The following is a 15,497-nucleotide window of genomic DNA, read 5'->3' as shown; positions in this document are numbered from 1 at the left end:
TCGATACATCATTTGCAGATTGTCTGGAGCTTCCCTGGTAGTTCCTTTTGTGCACTACTGGTGGCCTTGTGTTCCTGCTAATCTATCAAGAGAGACCCTCAGCCGTCTCCCGGTATCAGATCAATGGGCGTTCCGAGTTGCACATTACGCCCCTTGGTTATTCCATTGGTGGATGACTCAGAAATTTTTCCCTTCACTAAGTATGTTGTCTGGAAATAACTCAATTTTCAGCCGTGCAGATTTAGAGATGATGCAGAAAGTCTCAGAAGCAACAAGTGTTGGTCAGGTATACTCAAATTTTCTCATTATCTCCCCCACAGTACCAAATCGGCCGTTTTCTTTTCGCTTCTTGCAATTACATTTGGAGGTTTTGGAATCTTTTAATGTCAAATTTTGTTGTTTTAGGACTGTTTAAACTTAAGTGGAATGTGAGTAAACATTTGCTTTATATACTAACACATCATACCTCACATACTTGCATTTCTGGATCTGAGTTCATAGCTTATGAGGTTAAATTACCTGTGGGAGGATGGTCTGTTTTGGGTACTTTGTTTTGTTAGTGGATCAAATAATATGAACAAAAATATTCTACTGCAGGATTTACTAGTTTGACTTAATTTTGAAAACATTAACCATCGGTGTCTTTTGTGTATGTTTATAAATTCAGGAAAAGATAACACAGCAAGGAGACCATGAATCTCTGTTCCGAGACATACTGGCTGGCTATGCAAAATGGGAATTCGACCCATCGGACCTGAAAAATCCTTTCCCTGAAAATGAGGGCTCAGTTCACATTTGGCAAGGCCTTGAAGACAAGATCATTCCTTATAAACTAAACCGCTATATTGCAGAGAAGCTTCCCTGGATTCGTTATCATGAAGTTCCTGATTATGGCCATTTTCTTATATTTGAGAGTCATCGATGTGAAGCTGTTTTAAAAGCACTTTTGCTTGGAGAATAAGCTCCTACGTTGATAGCAGGCCTAATATCTATAGGTATGTTGTTGAGTAAACTGTTGATGTTTCTGGAGCAACTATTTCTTGAATGCTGCAATGTGCTTCATATATATGTAGAAAAGTTCTTCTGTGTAAAGTCATGGTTACATCGCAAAATAAAAAATTTATCAGCTTACTACTACTGTGATAATTGACAAAACTTTAAGTGTGGATTGGGCTTTATGCCTGGCTGTAGGCTCTGATTGGCTTTGTTGTGAGCCTTCAGCCTCTTTGTGTCTTTGTTGGGCTCATTGTTTTTAGTTTATGTTTGTGTAATTGCCATTGTATTTTCCCTCTTGTAATAAATTTTCCCTCTAACCCCAAAAAAGAAACCCACCCAAAAGTTGTTTGCCTTTACTGTAATCGAAGGTTTTTTTTTTTTTTTTTTTTTTTTTTTTTTTGCAACATAACTTTGAGGGTTACCTTGTCCTTAGTAGAATCGTAACCGGCCAAAATCGATTTGGTTCGGTATTTTGAATTGAGTTTGACGTTTTGGTCAACTTAGTATTTTTGGGCCCAGTTTCATTTGGTTGTCTTGTTTTTCGGTTTCGATGTCCACCCCTAGTCCTTCGTATCCCACACAGAGCTCTTTACATAATCTATTTAGAGAGAAAAACAATACACGGAGCTCCCACACGAGTAATTTAATTTTCTTTTCTTTCCTTTTCCTTTATTCTTTGGCCCGAGAGTCACTTTTTGATGTGACTTTTTTTGGGTATATTTTTTTTTATGTTTTATCTGATTTCTTGTGTGACTTAAAAGTATTTTTAATCTTCAAAGCCAAGCCCAAGATTTCCTTTCTAATATTTAAAAATGCAAGATAATTTCAAGATATAATATTAATTTTTGGATCAATAATGCTAGCCACCAATGTATGATGTATACTTGGTTACTGATTCAAGTATCTTCGTGCCAGCGGGCCTGCAACCCCCCATATGAACAAAATAAATCTTTCAACAATGAATGATGAGTAACGGCAAATATCTGAATTTCGAGAATCCCACTAATAAATCTATTATAGTATGATATAATATACAAAATAACCTATTTAGAGTGAAAAACTCAAAACTAGCCACTTGTTATTTTTTAATTGGTTCTTATAAATTTTAACACACTAAGAACCAATTAAAAAATAACAAGTGGCTAGTTTTGATTTTTTTTTTCCTCCAAATATTCTCTATATGAGTTTTTGTATAATATATCGTGCTAAAATGAATTTTTGAATAAATATCTCAATTTCTTTCCTTTTTCTTACAGGATATATTCTATAGAGCTGCCATGGATTCCAACTTTAGGGGAAGAAGAGGATAATGGTAGAAATTATAATTTTTGTTTTTTAATATTTGCTTGCTATTCTTCATTAAGGTTTTTTTTAAATATAAGTACAAATTTAACTACTCTAAATTAATCTAATTTATGGGGTGAGAGATTTGAATTTGGATGCAATGGGGTGAACTCACTGCCCTGATCAACTAGCCTAACTCACGTTTGCATGTATAAATTATTTTAAATTTTTTATAACTATGGCTAACTTTTAGAAGGACAAGTGACAACTTAATATTGGAATGGTGATGCTACACTCATGATTAAGCTGGTGAGCAAATACATTTTTAAATTTAAGAAATAAATTTTATAAACCAAAATATTTTATTGAGTGTGACAGTGTTGTAAATACTATAGGGTCCCGCTCAAAGCGAGGCCACCCCCACCAGAGTCCCGCAAGAAACTACAAATGCAAGAATATTCTGATGACGGGGTATAAACCTAGAATCATGAATGCCCTCATTTGTATCAATCATTTGTTAACGCATCTTGGACGAATAAACAATTTTTAATCATTTGTTCAAAAAATAAATTTTCATTATTTTCAATATTTTCTTTTCTTTTGTTATTATTATTATTATTATTTTGTTCTTTTTTTGTTTTGTAAAGCTTCTGTTTTTTCCTGCAAGCTTTAACCAGCTAACGTGTGCTGTTAGGCAGGGGCTATTATTACATCAGTCGGTTCGATTGCCTCATTGACTAACAGAGGAAGTGCGCTGGCACATGGACATACATGACATGAGCACCAAATTGTAGCAGGCAATCTGCTTCAATCTCGCAATCAACCAGCTATGCCAAGAAATTTACTCATCACTTTTAAAGAGTACAAATGATTGATTTTGTTTGCTCTAAGTGAGACTTCAAGATGCAAGAATAACCTTATTAAGATTCTAACCAAGGGAAAATCTATAGATACAAATAATGTAAATGGTGTTGTTTTGGAGCAACTCCGAGTGTGTGTCGACATGAGGTGGCCGCATATCACCACAAACGTAGCAACGTTTTGTAGTTTTAACATTTAACATGCACGACGACAATAAGGTAGTGTCAAACGCTCGCTCTGAGGTTATTACATTTGTTAAAGTCTTTTTTCTTTCAATCAACGATCTAAATCTTCTCAACTATAGCGACTCCTTTTTCTTAAATGAATTCAAGAGTTGATTTCGATCATCTATTAAAGAACAAATTTTGGTTGAATCTATAATACTCATTAATATTAGAGTAGGATTAAGTGTGACTGTCACACTACCACGTGGTAATACCAATCCACTCATATTATAATACGTATATTTATTTATTAATACTATACTCTAGGTCGATTACATTGAACATTGTCGTCCACCCATATTCGTAGATTAGTAATACTACATGACAATCTGACCGCAACACTCAAAACCTTCTTCTAGAATAGAGCTAAAATTTAAAATGACTCATCTTTTGACCTCTACAATGTTTATGCTGGGGTCATTAGAGTTGAAGTTGTGGGTCACCAAACTCACGACTGTTAGTCGCCGGATTTAGGGTGGTCATTGTTGGTGATGGCTGGGGTAAAAGGGTGTGATGTGGGAGAGAGGGAAAAAGAAAGAAAAATAGAGGATGAACACGAACCTAAGAGGGGACGTGGGAGGCGTAAAATAGGAGAAATTTAGAAGAATAGATGTAGAGGGAGGGGGAAAATGGGAGAAATTTAGAAGCAAGGGGTGTAGATAGCAATTGTTAGGGTGTACTACAGATGGCATTATTTATGGGCCTGCTTTCGTGACGCCTCTCAAGTCTTATAACCAGGAGAAGGTCAATTGTAGCAAGATACCCCCATCAGCGGAACATTCAAAAGTATATCCAGGTGTGTCAAAATTTATTCACGTAACAAATGGTACATGCCTCAGCATCAAACTGTCAAAAAACCTTCTCTGCTGCCACTGTGCTGATAGAAAGTGAAAACCCAACAAGCATCTACAAGTCAAACACAAAGAAAAAGAAAAACTTATACATTTGAAATCCCATCAGGCCAAGAGAGAATCCCAAATAACATCATGCCAGGTGAGTTTTCAAATATTTTTTTCCTTCCATTTCTCTTCCCCATTCAATTTTTGGGTCCATGAAAATTGAAATGAATGAATTAGATCTACCCTTTTCTTTTGTTGTTTTGTTTTCTCAGGGATGGTTTCAAACACTGCACAGACTGCTGCTGTTTCTGAAGATCTTCCTCCAGCTTCACCAAGAATCAGGCTTGCTGATGGAAGGTATCTGGCTTATAGAGAAAGTGGGGTCCCCAAGAACAAAGCAAACTACAAGATCATCATTGTTCATGGCTTTGGAAGCTCCAAGGAAATGAGTTTCCTGGCACCCCAAGTATCTCTCTTTTCCCAACCATCTTCTTATTTTGCTCTGAAGCTTTATCAAATTAAGTTGTATTCAAATCCAAGTTCAACATAGATAATAATTTTGAGGAAATGAGGGATGTTTTTTGAGAAATGATGTAAACTAGGAATCTGGAGTCATATGAGAACCTTGGAAAGGGAATATCTGAAATTTGAAAATCTGTTGTGAAACAGCTTTCTGAATTGAAACATTTATAAATCTGAAAGAAACTGCTGAAAGACCTGCAAAAGCAACTTTTATCATACACTCAGAAAATTATGCTTGTAAAGTGGTTTTCTTTTGTTTGTTTAGGAGCTCTATCAATTCAAATTTGCACTTGGTTTACAAGAAAAATCCTAATTCAAATTATATAATATGGCTAAGGAAGCAGTACTAAAGCATCAGTTCAGAGAAAAATGTCAAAATAAGGTGAACTCACAGTGCTTCAGTTTCCAGGAATTAATAGATGAATTGGGGATATATTTTCTGCTATATGATCGTGCTGGATATGGAGAAAGTGATCCAAATCCAAAGCGTTCGGTCAAGAGTGAAGCCCTTGACATCGAAGAACTGGCTGATCAGTTAGAGTTAGGATTGAAATTTTATGTGATTGGAGTGTCAATGGGATCATATCCCACCTGGAGTTGCATCAAACATATACCACACAGGTAAAACACTCACTTATAGATTCAAGGTTCATAACTTTCTACTTGATTCAAAACGAAGAGTTTTCGAACTTTTTATATCAAATTTGTTTGTGTAGGCTAGCAGGTGTGGCTTTGGTAGTTCCAGTTGTCAATTATAGGTGGCCTTCTCTTCCTGACCATCTGATAAAGGATGATTACAGGAGAAAACTTATCAAATGGGGACTCTTCTTTGCAGAATTTGCCCCTGGACTACTGCGGTGGTGGGTGACTCAGAAATGGCTCCCTTCAACTTCTGTCCTGGAAAGAAATCCGGTATTCTTCAACAGCAGAGACATAGAAGTCCTCAAAACAATTCCAGGCTTCCCAATGCTTTCTCAGGTAACCATATCTTCTGTCTCCAAATCTGTTCATGGTATGGTGGTTGATACTGTAATAGAAACTGAGACACCAAGTGGGAAATTTCACTCAATGCTGTATGGTAGTAAGAAGCTGCTTTCTATAAATAACATTTTCATATATTAACTTCTGTCGCATGATTTAACAATGTTTATGTTTGCACCTAAAGGAAAAGTTACGACAAAAAGGGGTTTTTGATACTCTGCATCATGACTTCAAATTGGCTTTCAGCCGTTGGGATTTCGACCCCATGGATCTCAGCAATCCATTCCCCCAAAACCAGAGCTCTGTTCATATTTGGCAAGGTTATGAAGATAAGGTTGTGCCATTTCAACTTCAAAGATATATTTCATGTAAGCTACCGTGGATTCAGTATCATGAAGTTCCTGACGGTGGGCATTTGATTGTGCATTATGCTGGTTTGTGTGAGGCCATTCTAAGGGCACTCTTGCTTGGAGAAGAGCATCTTCATTACAAACCTACTATAGCCAAAATTGTTTCATAAGTGCGTCAAATATTCTTCAATTGTTGATTGTAGATGATTGATTCTTTCATACAATTACAAGCATGTACATTAGCTTTGTCATTTGAAACTTTGAATACAAGACAGTTCTTTCTTTATAGGCTGCAACATTGGGCAACAAAGAGACTTCTCTGAAACTTTATGACAGTTCTTTCTTTCAAGTCACGTTCCACAAAGAACCAAAATGTTACTTCTGAAGACAAAAACAATTTCCGGAAAGAAAACTCAGCAACTTCTACAAAGTTGACTTTTAATCTCTGTACAGTGGTGACCTCTTTCTCGAACAGGCAAACTAGATCGAAGCACTTAATGCATGAAAACAGAGACCAGAAGTACATAACGTTATGAAGCACTTATCTAGTCTTACAACACTACAATTCTAAAACTAGAGCTCACAAAGTTGACTTTAAATCTCTGTAATGTGACCTCATTCTAGAACTTCCAAACTTAACCGAAACTCGAAAGATCGTCACTCTACAAGGTACTTCATGATAGGAAAAATTGTGTTACCCTGGTGACTGCCTTGGCACCCTTCAAAATTGTCTGTCCTCGTCAGCAGAGTTTGACTTCTTTTTTTTCAAGTATCTTTTTCACCCAAGACAACCTTAATAATGAAACTCAAAACATAGTCCATAGGACACTAATGCATAACCTGTCATATAAGATCTAACTAACTGTAAGAAAACAGACAGTAAACAAACATTGAAACAAGAACAAAATAATTGGCTTTTAAACATAATGAGCTAGTAGATGCTATATACCATTATCAAACTGTTCTACTTCCGTAAAATCGCATATTTTGTGATTAAGCGCAAAAGCAACATATATTTAATGAAACAAAAAGGCAAGAGCTTTTCTCAATCCCTCATAAAAATGCAACCACACAGCATGCTTTTATAGGTTGATGATCGTTGTCTCTCTATACCAGAGAACAACATTCAATCCATAACTTTCACTACCAGGAATTTAAAGGCTTTATTGTACGAATCATGGCTTCTATGTTGAAATTTATGTAAAATATAAGTGAAGAGAAAATACAAAGAATAAGTTGAACTCAGAGGTCTGAAAACTCCAGACTTGGTTCTCACAGATATTTCTGATTGATAAAACTTGTTAAGAGGTTTTCCTCTCTTAGATACATATATAGGAGATACGTTCACAATTGGCACACACTCCAATTCTCACGAACTAAAGTAAAAGCAGATTATATCTATAAGCAATTACTTCTAAGTAGCTAAACCAGATAAGAAGCAACTTGGCTTCTTAAAGGCCTTAAAAACTGAACACATTAAAAAAAAAAGTTTCTAACAAAACACGCTCGAGCACATTTTCACTGACAGAAACCAGAGCTGATTTTATCCGAGAGCACAACAAGGGCATTAATCAATAATTTAACATTCTAGCAGGTTGGCTTCCTGGAACATTGAAGTCAGTTATTTTTTTTTTCGAGCCAGAATAACTTTAAGTTTAAAGAAATGCTCAAGGGTTGTAATGTACATGTGGTTTGTAAGGGGAGAATTGGGTAAATGAGAACAATGAATTCGCGACTCTTCTGTTTTCCAGAACATTTAAGCAATTAAAAGAGGAATAAAGAAGACAGAAAAACGAGCTTAAGAATTACATCTACTAAGGATTGGTGAGCTGACGAACAACGTAGGGTGCGATAATTGCAGGAACGGAATATTTTAATTGGAGAATTGCAGGAACGGAAGTAGTAACATGATACTATTCCCTATTGTATATGAAATGAGAGAATAACTATCTTTACATACAATTGAAATATCATTCTCTATTGTACATATCATAGCTTGTAGCAGTGTGGCTTCGCGCAGCAAATGAACACAGTTATTTTGAGGCAGAGAAGAACTTGACAGAATAGCTTTGAAATTTTCAAGGGTACACGTTGTGCTTTCTACCAGGATATTTGAGGTACCTGAACTGCTTGTTGAGGTTCATGTGTGCTGAGGAGAGGCATGAGCAATCAATTTCTCAAGTACAAATTGTTGTGATGTTGAAAGACTCTCACCTTGGACCATGATAAATAAATCACAGAGAAGCTTGTAAAAACCATTGTGATTGATTAAGCAGACTTAGTATCCAACTCAGCAACGAAACATTGGAAATCAAGATTGATGATAGCTCAACTATATATGTTGGCCAAGTAAGAGAAGATAGTTGAATCCTTATGTGTTAAACATGCATGTTTCCAGCATGACAAATAATCAGGCAGATATAAATTCAACAGAAATTAAAGTAAGAAGCATAGATTTAAGAATTACACCATATTCATGTGTTTTACCTACTCAATTTAAGGGATGATGGTGATTGCACAACTCCTGGCCATCAAATTGCTGCAAGCCTTTCGTCTTTCTGCAAGAGCTTCTGGAACTTGTTCTCTGGTTTCCTCATTGCCCAGGCCAGTATGTCATTTGAAACTCGGTCATTCTTCATATTTTCAAGTCTGATAATCGTCGTCTTAATTTATCATTGCAACCATAATAATAAAAATTCATGCTGAAATTTGCAGCTAATCCCAGTGTGGTGGAGGTGGTACTACTGGGGGTCTCCAATTGCTTGGACAATCTATGGCATCTTTGCATCTCCATTTGGAGACCTTAAGACTGTAATTGATACTCCTAAAGGATAATTTAGGTTATGAACATGACTTTGTAATCCCTGTGTTCTTTGCTCATATTGGTTTGGACAACTTTTCCCTGTTACTTTGTATAATCAATTTCATTCTTGGATATCCAATAAAAAGCCTTGTCATTTGCTCTTTTTAGCCAAAACTGAGAAAAGATGTCTTAATATGAAAATAATGGTTATGCTCTTCATTGTCATTTAAGGTGAGAAAGTTGATTGAATAAAAGGACCTACACCAGAAGCTCTTCACTTGAGCTGTACAAATAAAAACACATAATAGAGATAAACAAACAGTAGTCGCATTCTATTAAATCCCAAAAATATTCCAGAATATACATCAGATTTTGGATTTAGGTACAGGGAAACAACAAATTTACAGATCACGACTAGAAATTAAGATCTAGGATTGTACTTTTAAACTCGGAATGAGTCTGCTGTTGTGGGTCTTGTAGCAACATGTCGATCAAGTCATTGACACAAAATTGCACATCATCTTGCATCATATCAATATCACAATCACTCAACAGCAACTTGATATCATCATCTGTAGCATCCATACTTGGCATAGCAGCAACAACATCATGCCCATCAATTTTCAAACCCTCCATATAATTACTGCTTTGAGGTTGCAGATCATTATGATCATCACCCAACACCAAACTGAGATAATCATTAGTATCCACAGAATAATGATCGAATTCCAAACCATTATACGGTACTCGGAGATCATGAATTGATGAAAGATAATCTTTTTCTTGCTGAAATTGACCAATGAAATTAGGTTTGGCTTTGGGTATGATGAGATCAACAGGATCAAGATTCAAATTAAGATATGATTTTTGTTGTTGTTGATATGCTGCATCCGGTTCCACACTACTCTCCGTGATATTCTTGTACAGTTCCATGAAAGTGGAGTTACCATCATCCCTCATCTTCATCATCTTCCTCATCACATTTCCAATCCTCTCGTTCAAAGCTTCTAACTTGGACCCCAAGCAGTTATCTTGAAAACCCAAATCCCCAATTTCTCGATCCTCAACAATTTCCGCTGAGAACGAACCCTTTTCGACTTGACCTATCAAACCCCTCCTCAGATTCTTGTACTTGAGCGCAACTGATTTCAAATCTTGTTGGTTTTCCGGCCACGAGTCAATCTTGCCGTCAGCCCCAACAGCGGTCATGTAAACGGCGATATCACAAAGTTTCGAGAGCTCGCTCGCCTTCTCGTTCCGAGTAGAGCCTCTCTTGGCCATGGCAATTTTATGAGGCTTCACAGCATTAGAGACCCTCTTCGTTTTCGTGGACACTGAAATCTTAGGGTTTGATTTAGGAGGAGCCATTAATGAATCAATTTCAAGCAGAAATTAATTGATAAAGACTCATAAAAACAACGAAATAAAATGACACTAGAAAAAGTAACGAATCTAGCGATGGTGATGAGATGAACAGAGCTAGCTAAGACGGGGTGGGTAGGCGGTATTTATAGAGAACCTAGGAATGAGGGTATAATGGGTATTACAAGGAAAGTAGCTGTTACGCGTCAAGTACTGTCATCACATAAGTGCAAGCTGTCGTTTTAAATGCAACCCCCGTAAATACAGTATTTTTTTATATTTATTTTGCAGAGTCTTTTCTTTTTCCTTTTAGCAATTGAATTAATTAATTAATTTGTTTGTGGTTTTCTTTTTGCTGAACAAATTTGTTTGTCATTTGATGTAGGAAGGCAATCTAATCATGGTTTTGTTAATTGCGAACGAAGTTCGAATACCAAAATTTATTTATTTTTTAAATAATGAAATTGCATTTGTAGTTCAATTCAAGTGATTAAAAGTAGTTATTTTTGTCGAGTAATGCTAAATGAATCCTAAAATTAATGGAGTACACCTTATTATCAAATTATTTATTGAATTACTAATTTACTCTAATATAAAATGATCAAATAGAATATATTAAATTATGAAATAAATTTAATTTTAACAAGTACACTTTACTAACACGGATCCTCTGCTTGTTTTTACTCGATTTGCTTGACTTTTCTTTTGTATCTGAAGTCATGGTTGGAATCCCCCCTCTTTAATATTGTTGCTTCATTCTTAGATTATCACTTCTTCTTCTTCTTTTTTCATTCTCTTCCATTTTTTCAATTGAAATTTTTTTTGCTTCTAAAGAAAATTTCAAATGACAATTCGGGTATATGTAATTGACCAATACATGTATATATACATAGAAAGATAAAAAGAAATTTTAAAATTTTAAAAATAAAAAGAGAAGAATGAGGGCGTAGTGAGGGAGAGAGGAATGTGAGCAGAGTGAGCAGTAACTACTTTCCCTTAATTACTTAGTGGTGTGATTTATTATTTTATTTTTGTAATGTAGCAAATTTTATTAATCTACCCTTTTTTTTTTGGTCAAGACTTATTAATCTACCCTTATATTGTGAGATTCTAACATTTTTGTTATAGACGCGCTCCACGTGGCTTAAAGGTTTCTCATGTTTGCGTATTTGTTGAGAAACTAACAATTGATATTTTTCTTTCAATCCTGTTTTTTAAGGAGATTTATCATAGATTTTTCATAGTCGTGTTATTATTATGAATTTTTATAATCCTTTTTGTTAATATCTCATTAATATTATACAATTCTAAAGTTTAAACAAATCTAAAACTATGGTATAACGGTACTCAGAGTATCTACAATCATGCTCTCTATTTTTTTAGTTAAAATTTAGCTAAAAACATATAAAAACTATTTTAGGAGCTCTCTATAAAATTTTAACTCCAATCATACTCTCTAGTTTAGGGACTCATAAATGCTATAACTCTTTTTTAATTGGTCAATCTCTATAAAAAATAATTAGCATTAATTAAAGGTTTAAAACACTCATAAAAGAAAGCAACATTAAATTATAGGAGCCACTAGGAGTCCTTTCTCTCTACTCAGATTTAGGAGCTCCTAGAGGTCTCTCTATTTTAGGAGATGGATAGGGAGCATAATTGGAGTTATGTGTTTTCAAATCCTCCCTAAAATTTGTCTAAGGAGGTGATTTAGGAAACCCATTGTGGATGCTCTCAGTCTCCCCACACCACAACCCACTCTCTTTTTCTCTCCCTCCCGATCTCACTCTCTGGTTCTATCTCCTTTATTCTCTCCTCCATATTGATATCCCTCTCCTTGTCTCTTATTTTCTCCCTCCCCCTCCCAACCTTTCTCTAGTTCCCTCTCATTTTCTCTCTCCCCTAATCTCCCTTATTCCCCTTCGATTCGGCAATATATATATATAGTCCCCTTCAGTTGAGGGATCTCTCAAATAGTGTTATTTGAGGGATGGGGCGCTCAACCATTGGATCTGTTTTAATGAGCTTGTGTGGTTGAGATTGATTCAAACCTTTTAACCCGTTTCCTTTCTAATGACCCGCTAGAAACCCGCGTACGCTGGGAAACCAAAAGACGCCCTAAGCAAGCACGCTTGGAGCAGAAACCAAGCTGAAGAGAAAAATCAAGAGACGCGAAGCAAGAGAATCAAACATCCAAGTTGAAGAGGAGGATCCTCCATCGCGAGATTTCTGTGCGAAATAGGTATGGGTATTCCTAGGTGTGGTTGTTTCAAAATCTGAGCCATGGGTTATTGATTTGGGGGTTCTGTGATAAGTTTTGAAGAAGAGGATCCTCCATCCCAAGATTTATGTGCGAAATAGATATGGGTAAGTCTCTGCTCCTAATTGATTTGAGAGAAAAAAAAAAAGAATTTGATTCGTCTCTGCTTCTAAGAATTTTATCATTATAGGAATATTTCTTATGTTTCTATTGATTAAGAATTCTAGAATAAATGTTGTTACAAACTTTGTGGAGATGTAGAAGTGTAAGAAGGTTGTGAAGTCAGCCGTTAGCCTTGTTGCTTCTAGTTTAATGATGTGGCTCTGATAATGTGTGATTAATAGTTTGTACCCTTTGCTTAATTTAGAATGAAGTTTTGTTGGAAGTATGAAGTTTTTTCTTGGACAGTATGAAGTTTTTTGGTTAGAAGAATTTTGTTAGGTTCAGTACCTTGTTTCTTTTTCTTCAGTAAAGGTAAATATAAAGGCGTGCTAGTTTGCATTTCTTGTTAGAGCAAGAAAAAAAGTTCAAGGTTCATATTCACAACTTCTTGCTTGTAGAAGTATGAGGTTTGCTTTTACAAGTCTATGTTTTTTTCCTTCTTTAAATGTATCGGTTGTGGGCCTTGTGGTGTTGTTTAATTTCACGGTGTGAATGCAGGAAACCCAGACGACCAAGGACATGGCTAGAAAGGTGTCTGCAACAACACAAGATGTGTGTGTTCTTTTTCGGTCAAATTCGGATATTGTTCCTTCCACTACAAGGAAGTGTTTAGGTTTTTTGTCATCATGTACATGTAAAACGAAACTCAATTTTCAAGTGTCAATAAATTGTTCGTAATTATCTGTTCAAAGGTTTTTAAACTGCTGTGAAGAGGTTGAGTTTTTCCTATCATTGTCAATGGGTTAGTTTCATGAGAACCCGAAGAAGAATATTAGACTTAGCACAAACTGGAAAGAAAAAAAAAATGGAGGCATTACAGGTTGCTGCAACCTGCTCACTAAAATTGGAAGCAAGTTAAGTTTCACAATGTGTAGATTATAAGATTGCTAACTTCCTTTCACAGCCACATCTCCCTTGTGCAGAAACAAGCAAAGCACGACAGCCAAAAGGAATATTCAATTCAATAGAGAAAAAACATATAGAATGGAAAGCAGTACCCATAACTGTTTATCAATGAGAAATTCTACAATGTGAATGGTATGATCATTTTGGAGAACATTAATGAAAAATAAAACTGAATGGTATAAACCGTCATATATCAAATGGAACAAGCTTTGAGATAAAGAGGTTGGCCTTGTATTCAAATAGCCTTTTCACATAGAATTGCTTGAGAGCAGGTGCTCCTTAAATTGATTATTAACTTCAATAAATTGCACAAGTTGGCGCCAAGAACTATCATCTAAACATAAAAGTTTATATCCAACCCTAAAAGTACTGCAAACATGATCACTTGAATGAGAAGTTCCATGACAGCAAAACAAACACCACCAAAGATGTTAAATCCAAAGTACAGTAGATGGTCCAACTTCAAGACTGACATAAACGAACAAGATTACTCCATTATAAACCTGCAATGCAAGAAAAAAAAAAACAAAACAGAAAAAATGAGACTACAATTCTAGTATGGTTTCACTACAACCACAAGAACAATTGAGAAACCAAATGAATAGCTCATTAGCTGGATTTTTCTTTTCTACCAACAACAGCAATTGCTTTTCTTTTTTGTTGTTGACGTATGACGTATCTGTTTCTATTGATTAAATGAGTGTGTAATATCTCTATATGTGTACAGCTTGTTTGAGAATTAGAATAAACAACTCTGTGGAGTGCAGAAAAGTGTAGTATCAGATTTTGATCAAATCAAGAATTGCCCATTAGAACTTATATAAAGAATTCATCATTAGAACCCAAATCAAGAATTTACCATTAGAACACAAATTAAAAATTTCCCATTATAACTTATATCAAGAATTCATCAATGGAACCCAAATCAAGAACTACCCATTAGAACCTATATCCAGAATTCATCATTATAACCGAAATAAAGAATTACCCATTAGAACCCATATTAAGAATTACCCATTAGAACTCAAATCAAAACTTATCACAGAACCCCCAAATCAATAACCCATGGCTCAGATTTTGAAACAACCACACCTAGGAATACCCATACCTATTTCGCACAGAAATCTCGCGATGGAGGATCCTCCTCTTCAACTTGGATGTTTGATTCTCTTGCTTCGCGTCTCTTGATTTTTCTCTTCAGCTTGGTTTCTGCTCCAAGCGTGCTTGCTTAGGGCGTCTTTTGGTTTCCCAGCGTACGCGGGTTTCTAGCGGGTCATTAGAAAGGAAACGGGTTAAAAGGTTTGAATCAATCTCAACCACACAAGCTCATTAAAACAGATCCAATGGTTGAGCGCCCCATCCCTCAAATATTATTTGAGGGATCCCTCAACTGAAGGGGACTATATATATATATATATATATATATATGATTTTTCTGTTATCCAGACATCCGGATTGTTTAGTGTGCGAATTCCAATGTTTGCAGCTGTGTTTCATTGTAAAAAATGATTTGAAGATGTATACTTCTACAGCACCAACTGGATATTTTTATATAGCAGTGTAGTGGCTTGATTTGGCAGCATTTATAAGAGGAGAAAACTGAAGAAACATTGAGGTCCACATGCTAAACAATCCGAACATCCGGATAAGAGAAAAATCCTATATATATATATCCCCTTGTGGTATCAGAGCCGTAAGAGTTAAAAGAGTTGAGTCTAAGTCTGCTACTCATATCGCCCAAGTGGCTGATTTAAGTCTTCTGAGTTAGCAAGTCTCCCAAGTCTCTTCAGAGTTAGTAAGTCTCCCAAGTTACTTCTAAGTCTCCTCCAAGTTATCTAGTTCCTTAGGTTCTACCTCTCAAGAGTCCGTAAGGTAAGTCCAGAACCAAACAGTAAGTCCCAGGTAGCGGCGTGAGCGGTTGCGGCACAAGAAGGTGAGACAGAGAGA

The 15,497-nt window shown here is 35.8% G+C and overlaps 3 protein-coding genes and 1 long non-coding RNA gene across 5 annotated transcripts in view; 2 read left to right on the top strand and 2 right to left on the bottom strand.

Moving 5' to 3' along the window:
• The window catches only part of LOC110769959 (uncharacterized), a gene marked incomplete in the record, with an annotated part of 3,552 nt that extends 2,270 nt beyond the window's left edge, over nucleotides 1-1,282 (top strand). The window contains 2 exon segments of the mRNA XM_088255471.1: nucleotides 19-286; nucleotides 668-1,282. Coding sequence (XP_088111597.1) covers nucleotides 19-286; nucleotides 668-961 — 562 coding nt within the window.
• Nucleotides 1,283-4,100: 2,818 nt separating this feature from the next.
• On the top strand, nucleotides 4,101-6,343 carry LOC110746769 (uncharacterized). 2 transcript variants are annotated; one of them, XM_088255469.1, is made up of 5 exons: nucleotides 4,101-4,358; nucleotides 4,477-4,670; nucleotides 5,064-5,347; nucleotides 5,443-5,704; nucleotides 5,892-6,343. In XM_088255469.1, exons 1-5 carry the CDS (start codon nucleotides 4,352-4,354, stop codon nucleotides 6,225-6,227), a joined length of 1,083 nt encoding a protein of 360 aa, XP_088111595.1. In that variant the 5' UTR covers nucleotides 4,101-4,351; the 3' UTR covers nucleotides 6,228-6,343. The 2 variants fall into 2 exon arrangements, with proteins under 2 accessions (XP_088111595.1, XP_021829697.1); XM_021974005.2 differs by having other exon boundaries at nucleotides 4,114-4,358; nucleotides 5,136-5,347.
• Nucleotides 6,344-9,171: 2,828 nt separating this feature from the next.
• LOC110746768 (uncharacterized) lies at nucleotides 9,172-10,335 on the bottom strand. The gene has a single exon (XM_021947009.2). It carries the CDS (start codon nucleotides 10,226-10,228, stop codon nucleotides 9,275-9,277), a length of 954 nt encoding a protein of 317 aa, XP_021802701.2. The 5' UTR covers nucleotides 10,229-10,335; the 3' UTR covers nucleotides 9,172-9,274.
• Nucleotides 10,336-13,812: 3,477 nt separating this feature from the next.
• Nucleotides 13,813-14,912, bottom strand: LOC148293976 (uncharacterized). The gene is made up of 2 exons (XR_015836827.1): nucleotides 14,659-14,912; nucleotides 13,813-14,053 (listed from the first exon to the last, which is right to left on the bottom strand). It is a non-coding gene; the product is annotated as an uncharacterized LOC148293976 (long non-coding RNA).
• Nucleotides 14,913-15,497: the final 585 nt, after the last annotated feature.

The sequence above is a fragment of the Prunus avium genome, chromosome 6 (assembly GCF_965620075.1).
Source record: "Prunus avium chromosome 6, drPruAviu1.hap1.1, whole genome shotgun sequence".
Lineage (NCBI taxonomy): Eukaryota > Viridiplantae > Streptophyta > Magnoliopsida > Rosales > Rosaceae > Prunus > Prunus avium.
The sequence above is the reverse complement of the archived record's forward strand: the minus strand, read 5'-3'. Positions and strand labels throughout refer to the sequence as shown.

Excerpts from the sequence above, each read along its gene's own strand:
- LOC110746769 (XM_088255469.1), top strand. Across the intron at positions 4,671-5,063 it reads TGAGTTTCCTGGCACCCCAA|GAAGCAGTACTAAAGCATCA; the intron begins GTATCTCTCTTT and ends AATATGGCTAAG. Across the intron at positions 5,705-5,891 it reads GCTTCCCAATGCTTTCTCAG|GAAAAGTTACGACAAAAAGG; the intron begins GTAACCATATCT and ends TTGCACCTAAAG.
- LOC110746768 (XM_021947009.2), bottom strand. The coding sequence starts at position 10,228 with ATGGCTCCTCCTAAATCAAACCCTAAGATTTCAGTGTCCACGAAAACG.